Source organism: Myotis davidii, unplaced genomic scaffold (genome assembly GCF_000327345.1).
Source record: "Myotis davidii unplaced genomic scaffold, ASM32734v1 scaffold855, whole genome shotgun sequence".
Taxonomy (NCBI): domain Eukaryota; kingdom Metazoa; phylum Chordata; class Mammalia; order Chiroptera; family Vespertilionidae; genus Myotis; species Myotis davidii.
This window is the reverse complement of record NW_006286978.1, coordinates 67,474-73,910: the sequence shown is the minus strand read 5'-3', so window position 1 is coordinate 73,910 and position 6,437 is coordinate 67,474. Positions and strand designations below refer to the sequence as shown.

General features: G+C 52.8%; 2 protein-coding genes and 1 long non-coding RNA gene across 5 annotated transcripts in view; 1 reads left to right on the top strand and 2 right to left on the bottom strand.

The window, feature by feature from the left end:
- Positions 1 to 1,810, bottom strand: part of EBP (emopamil binding protein (sterol isomerase)) — a 13,879-nt gene extending 12,069 nt beyond the window's left edge. Inside the window, exon 1 of the mRNA XM_006758861.2 lies at positions 1,787 to 1,810. The gene's annotated coding sequence lies outside the window, so the exon portion shown is untranslated. The remainder of the gene's footprint in view (positions 1 to 1,786) is intronic.
- PORCN (porcupine homolog (Drosophila)) overlaps positions 1 to 6,175 on the bottom strand; it is an 11,018-nt gene extending 4,843 nt beyond the window's left edge. For 2 of the 3 annotated variants that reach the window (XM_006758858.2, XM_006758860.2), the window contains exons 1-10: positions 6,033 to 6,174; positions 5,628 to 5,800; positions 4,050 to 4,242; positions 3,684 to 3,727; positions 3,128 to 3,309; positions 2,917 to 3,047; positions 2,786 to 2,803; positions 1,537 to 1,551; positions 1,314 to 1,439; positions 1,055 to 1,155 (exon numbers count right to left, since the gene is read on the bottom strand). In XM_006758858.2, the coding sequence (XP_006758921.1) occupies positions 1,055 to 1,155; positions 1,314 to 1,439; positions 1,537 to 1,551; positions 2,786 to 2,803; positions 2,917 to 3,047; positions 3,128 to 3,309; positions 3,684 to 3,727; positions 4,050 to 4,242; positions 5,628 to 5,763 (946 nt within the window). In that variant the 5' untranslated portion in view covers positions 5,764 to 5,800; positions 6,033 to 6,174. Of the gene's footprint in view, positions 1 to 1,054; positions 1,156 to 1,313; positions 1,440 to 1,536; positions 1,552 to 2,785; positions 2,804 to 2,916; positions 3,048 to 3,127; positions 3,310 to 3,683; positions 3,728 to 4,049; positions 4,243 to 5,627; positions 5,801 to 6,032 lie in introns of all 3 variants that reach the window. The other variant, XM_006758859.2, reaches the window with a different exon arrangement.
- The window catches only part of LOC107182308, a 3,004-nt gene continuing 1,127 nt past the window's right edge, over positions 4,561 to 6,437 (top strand). Inside the window, exon 1 of the long non-coding RNA XR_001513032.1 lies at positions 4,561 to 4,654. This is a non-coding gene — a long non-coding RNA (uncharacterized LOC107182308). The remainder of the gene's footprint in view (positions 4,655 to 6,437) is intronic.

Sequence of the window (6,437 nt, the reverse complement as noted above, 5' to 3'; positions counted from 1 at the left end):
CCAAACTCAGCAAATCCTGTCAGTTTCACCATCAGAATTTACCCGGAATCTGACCTCTCCTCGCCATGTCCACTGCCTCCACCACCTGCACTACTGCAGGGGCCTCCTCACTGCTTCCACCTGGCTCCCTCCCCATCTGTCCTCACAGCAGCCAGAGGGTCCTGTTACAACCCGTCAGCCCAAAGACCTCCTCTGCTCAGACCCCTGTTGTGGCTCCAGCTCTCTGAGAGAAAAGGCCAAAGTCCTCCCTGTGGCCAGTGAGGGTCCACAGGACCAGGCCCCTGTCACCTCTCCAACCTCACCTCCTGCTACTGGCCTTCTCCCTCTCTTTCCTTCTGCTTGACCAGTCTCCTCAGACATGCCAGGCACATTCCTGTCTCAGGACCTTTGCACTGGCTGTTCTCTCCTTCTGTTACACTCCTTCCCCACATATTTATAATGCTTGCTCTCTCACCTTATTTAGATCTCGGCTCAAATGTCACCTCCTCCGTGGGACTTATTCTGTTAATTTATTTAAAATTGCGACATCCCACCCACACTGCCAACACTCCACATCATCCTTTCCTGCTTTATTATTATTATTTTTCACCATAGCACTCATCGCCATCTGAACTCTTGTGTATTTTTCTCTCTTTTAAAATAATATTTTTATTGATTTCAGAGAGGAAGGGAGAGGGAGACAGAGATAGAAACACCAATGATGAGAGAGAATCATTGGTCGGCTGCCTCCTGCACACCTGATACTGGGGATCAAGTCTGCATGCAGCCCGGGCATGTGTCCTGACCGACCTGGAATTGAACTGTGACCTCCTGGTTCATAGGTCCTCGCTCAACCATGGATCAACACCGGCTAGGCTATTTTTTCTCTTATAATGTGCTCCCCCCACAGAAATTCCAGCTCCACAAGGGCAGGGATTTGGGGCTGTTGTCATTTTTGGTCTCTGCAGTACCTTCAGCCTAGCATACAATAGGTTCTCAGTGAATGTTCTATGACTATGTAAGAGGGCCTGGGGTGAGGACTCCCCACTCTTGGATGGGTGACTTGATGACTCACAGTTATTTAGCCAATAAGACATGGGCAGGTTCCAGCTTGTGACAACTTCCACCATGGACCGAGGCAGCTCCACATTCAGTGGCTTGGACACTGTCAGGTCCCTGTGGGCAAAAGGTATACAAATTCATCTGGGATCTCAACTCATCTGACTGCCACACTTTCGTCTTGGTTGTTTCCTCCCACGGGAGCACCCACTTCCTCCCTGCAGCTCCTCTAGGCAACACCCTGAGGGAGAGGATGGTCCCCCAGCCCTTCCCACCATTTTAGGTGATCCTTCTCCTCGGTGAAGCCAGCTCCTGCCAACGTGGTCGTGGCCTCAGACAGGAAGCCCACAAAATAGTTGCTGAAGTGGAAGGAGACAGCACTCTCGTAGGCTCGCAGCCACCTGGGGGGAAAGGAGAAGGGGGAGAGGCATCATGCCCAGGGGCCGGCATGACACCCCGCCATGTGCCATCATCCCCAGCCCCACTCTGTAGACTCACCTTACCATGGTGCCCCTAAGGCCCCCAGGGGTCAGGAAGGCAGCAGAGAAGAAAGGAAAGAGAGTCAGAGGCCCAGGAGGCTGGCCTGAGTTGGTCTTAGACAAGACAGAAACATAGTGGCAAAAACATAGGTGCAGTGTGATAGCCACAGACATGCATACACTGTCAGTTTCATGGGGCTCAGATGGGTGTGTGAGCTGCTCCACAGTATGATATAGTCCCGCAGTCTCACATGGCCAGACATCCAGACCCAGCCTCTATCAGAGGCCTGTCCTAACAGCCCTACACCGTGACACAGCCACGTGGCCAGACACAAATAGTATCAGACTCCCAGCCTTGCAGCTCTCTAACCTGACTCAGTGACCATAAGACATACAAAAGTCCTATAGTTAGGCACAGAGATCATCATTCTCCCTGCTTTGCACACACACGCAAGTCTACCCCCAACAGTCATCCTGTCAGTCATACAATAGACACAGGCAGAGTCCTGCATTGGAAAAGGCTGGTTCTGGAATCAGGCCTGGGATTGACGCCTGGCTGCTTAACTGGGTGACATTGGGCAAGTCACTCCACCTTCCAGAGCCTCGTTCAGCATTAGACACAATCAGCTGCCAGTGAGTAGGGGGAAGGGAGGGGCCATACAATCAAAGAGCTGGATTATACCAGTTCTAGTTATACCAGAGGCAGATGGTCAGTCGGTCACAACCCCTCAGCTAGACAACACCATGCAGCCAGAGAAGGCAGACCCACAGGCAGGCCCATCAGAGAGACACATAACATGCTACAGTCAGACCCATTCCCAGCCAGAGTTACAGACAAGCCAGACTTACCCAACGACAGCCACACACCCCGTCATTGACAATGGCACAGCCAGAACTCCAGTCCCACATCGGGAGTCAGCGGCTGAGAGACAAACAACCCATACACACGCCTAGCCAGAGTCTCAGACAGGTCAGCATCACCAGCCAACCCATACCTGTCACTCCCTGTTACAGTCATGTAATTGGCTTCTAAAGGTGAAACAGCGGAACAGATGGACATTCATACATAGTATGTGTCAGGGTGTCAGTCATACATGGAGTTACAGAGCCAATCTTGGCCAAACAACAGCCACAGACAGACATTCAATCTCGTTCCAGTCATGGGGTAGATGGTCAGATAGTCTCAGACTTAACAGAACCAAGAGGTCACAGACTATGCCCCCACCCCCCAGTTAGCCCACTCGCCCTCAGCACCTGCCCTCATTTACCTGGCTTTGCGTTTCTTGCTGTAGTAACAGAAGATAGACAGAAGCATTAAGAGACAGGCTCAGAGCTGGGGAGACCCCAGGTCCCTACCCAACCCCCTCTGCAGGGCAGAGGCCTCGAAGGCCGTGCTCACTTTCGAAGGAGGCGGTCACCATCAAGGGGGATGAAGTACGGGAAGAGGTAAGGGCCCACACAGGTGGACAGCACAAGGCACAGCAGGGCCAGCGCCAGGCTCCGGGTCACCTTCTGCAGCCATCGGCGGCTCTGTGGGGATCAAGGCTCCATGAAGACTGCCCTGTGGGGGCTCCCACAGTCCCTGCCCACCTGTCCACCTAGGACCTCACCAGAGGGCGACCTTGGACAGCCTGTAGGTAGCTTTGGAAGGATATCCAGGGCCCAAAGACGATGGTGCCCACGAAGTAGAGGTAGCCCATGAACTCCACGGGTGAGGGCACCGCACCCACCTCGCCCCGGTCCAGGTCGAAGCCCAGAGACACCGCCTTCATGGCCACGATCATCTGGGCCCCTATGTGTGGTGCCCATAATCAAGTGAATGGGCACAGAGCAGGTCAGCATGGGGGGAGGGGGAGCACCAGGTGAGGGGTGGTAGGAAAAGAGAAGTTCAAGAGTGGACAAGTGGGCACAGAGTCTATAGGCAGATGAGCAGGTAGGCCCAGGACTGGCAGATGCCCTTTTTCAAGAGTGAGGCACATACATGGGATGGGAAAGGCAGATGGGTGGGGGGAGGCATAATAGAGGGAGACAGATATAAAGGGCATCTGAGGCCTGCCTGTCCAGTGGGGAGGACAGATGAATGACAAAAGTGGGAAGGAAAGACAGGGTTGGGGAAGTTAGATGTAGAGTGGGGCAGGGGCAGGTGAGAGAGCCAGGGCTTCCTACCTCGCATCTTGTGCCACGTCACAGTGTCCACCATGTGCATCTCACTGAGGAAAAAAGGTGGTGGTCTTGAGCCCATGACTCCCATGGCCTCAGAGACCACAAAGGGAGGTGGGGATCAAGGTTCAGAGAGGCTTACACCCCTGTCCAGCACAACCTCATGGAGGAATAATTCTCCAGGACTCCCTCCTCCAGGGGGAGCTCAAGCCCAGCCTGTCCTGTACAGCCTTTAGAAATAACTAGTCTCCCACATTCCCTCCTCCAGGAACACCCTGTGCTCTTCCTGTCCTGCACAACCTCACGAGGAGCAGCCAGGGGACCCACCCACCCTTCTGCCAACAGTGTGGGGACGAGGGCTCACACCCATACCCCATGAGCAGGTAGATCAGGATGGTGACGGAGAGGAAGACGCCTCGATGGGAGGAATGTCGGCAGAGGAACAGCACGAGGTAGCACAGGAGGCTGAGCAGCACAACCCAGACCATGTGCAGCTGGAAGAAGTGGTAGAGGCTGAAGAACCCTCCTGCCACAGTGCTTGCGTGCTTCAGGTAGGATGGCAACCCTTCAGGTGAGAGAGAGACAGAGAATAGGAAAGGGAGGTTGGGTGGGCTGGCAACAATGGGGGGCAACCTGAGCAGAGGGCACAGCCTGGGCAAAGGCCTAGAGGTTGGAATGTGGTGGGACTGCAGGGGGCCCAAAGCAGGTGTTGGGGAGCTGGAGAGGTGGCAAGGTCTGGGTTTATTTACTTATTTTATTGATTGATTTGAGAGAAAGAGAGAGAAACATCGATGTGTTGTTCCACTTATTTATGCATTCGTTGGTTGATTCTTATATGTGCCCTGACTAGGAATTGAATTGCAACCTTGGCATATCAGGATGATGTTCTAACCAACTGCGCCACCCAACCAGGGCCAAATCCTGGGTTTAAAGAAAAGAAACATCTATAAAGGACATTTGGGAACCCTGGGAGAAATGTGAGTATCAACTTATATTGGGTAATATTATTGCAACCAGATTAGATTTCTTGAGGGGTGATGGTTGTGGCTGTGGTTATTGGGGGAAGATGTCCTTGTTCTTGGGGGACACACACTGATGCATTTGGGGTGAAGTGTCAGCAGGTTATTCAAATTATTTAGGAAGGTGATAGATAGATGATTGATAGATAGATAGATAGATAGATAGGTAGATAGATAGATAGGTAGATAGATAGATAGATAGGACAGACTAATGTGGGAAGATGCTGACCATTGAGAATCTGGTAATGCATATAATGGGTGTTCATTGTATTATTCTTTCAACTTAACTTCAGTAACTGAAATATTTCAAAATGATAAACCTAAAAAAAAATAAAACATCCATTTAAAATAAAAAGAAAATGTAGCATCTTTGAATTTCAGATTTCCAAAATTCTCAGCATCCTATAGGGACTCTGGGAGCTTAGAGTCTTAGCATTTGGATGTAGGCTTGCTGTGATTGTGGAAACATTCCAGAATCCCAGCATTCAGAAATCTCAGCATGCCCTGATTCTAGAAATCCAGATTGCCAGCATTTTGGAAGCCTAGAATGTGAGAATTTCAACTTGTCAGCTCCCCAAACCCTGTAGTGTGGTACTTTGGGATTCCTTAACCCTTTGACACCAGCATTGCAGAATCTTATAACGTTGGGATGTAGATATTCCAGGTTCCCAAAATCCAAGAACCTCAGCTTTCCAGAATCCCAGAGCCCAGGAATACTGAAAGGCATGGCTTGGCATGGCATGGCATGGGGTGGCTGGGCATAGTAGGATGTGGTGTGGTAGCATGGTGCTTCGCCAGGTGGGAGGTGGGCTGGACATATTGGCACCTGGCTTGGCATGGAAAGATGCGGCAGGAGAAGGTACAGCTTGGTCTGGATGAATGTGGCAGCATGATATGGCCTGGCATGGCGCATAGTGTGGCAGGCACTTACCAAGCCTCCAGAAGAGGCGGCAGGCGAGGCAGATGGCAAGGAGCAGCCAGATCTGGTCAAGGCCCTGCTGGGCAGTAGGCAGGAGACAGCCCTGCAGCAGCTGCTGGAAAAATTCCTGGCGGCTGAAGGTGGCCATCGCAGCCCCTCACGGATGGATGGACAGATGGATAGACCTGTCAAAGTGGGGACACAGAGCAGGGATGTCCATGGGGCAGACCATGCTCAAGGCATAGGCTTGAGCACTCATATTTCAGCTGGGGGCTGTCCAACCCATTTAGACACACAGAACTGGGGGGGCTGGGAGAGGGTGTGGGTGTCAGGTACATCAGATTGAGCCGCCAACTGTGCGTGTGGGAGCGTCCTGGGTGCACACACACAGCCCACGACCTGTGGTGAAGGAAGGACCTGTGTCTCTCCTATGCTGTGAGGAGTCGGGGTCCGATGGGGAATGAATGGTGTACATTCCAGGCCGGTATATCAAATGGGGACGCTCTCTGGTTTCCAAGGTAGAGTCACTCTGTGTGGAGGGCAGAGAGGGAGATCCTGTGACACTTGGGGGCCGTGTGCATCTCTCCTTGTACGGATGTGAGGGGTGTCCTGTATCCCCTGCGTGCCCCATCTCACCTCCACCCGGCCACTCCTGGCCACCAAGAAAGCCCTGCCCAGGCCCCGGGGCTTCAGGGAGGTGGTGGTGGTGGTTGGGGACAGAGCCGAAGGGGGAGTCTGAAAGGTGATGGAGAGGGGACCCAAGAACACGCGCTGCAGATCAGTGCGGGGAGGCCGTCTCAGGATGGGAGCGGAGGAGCCGCG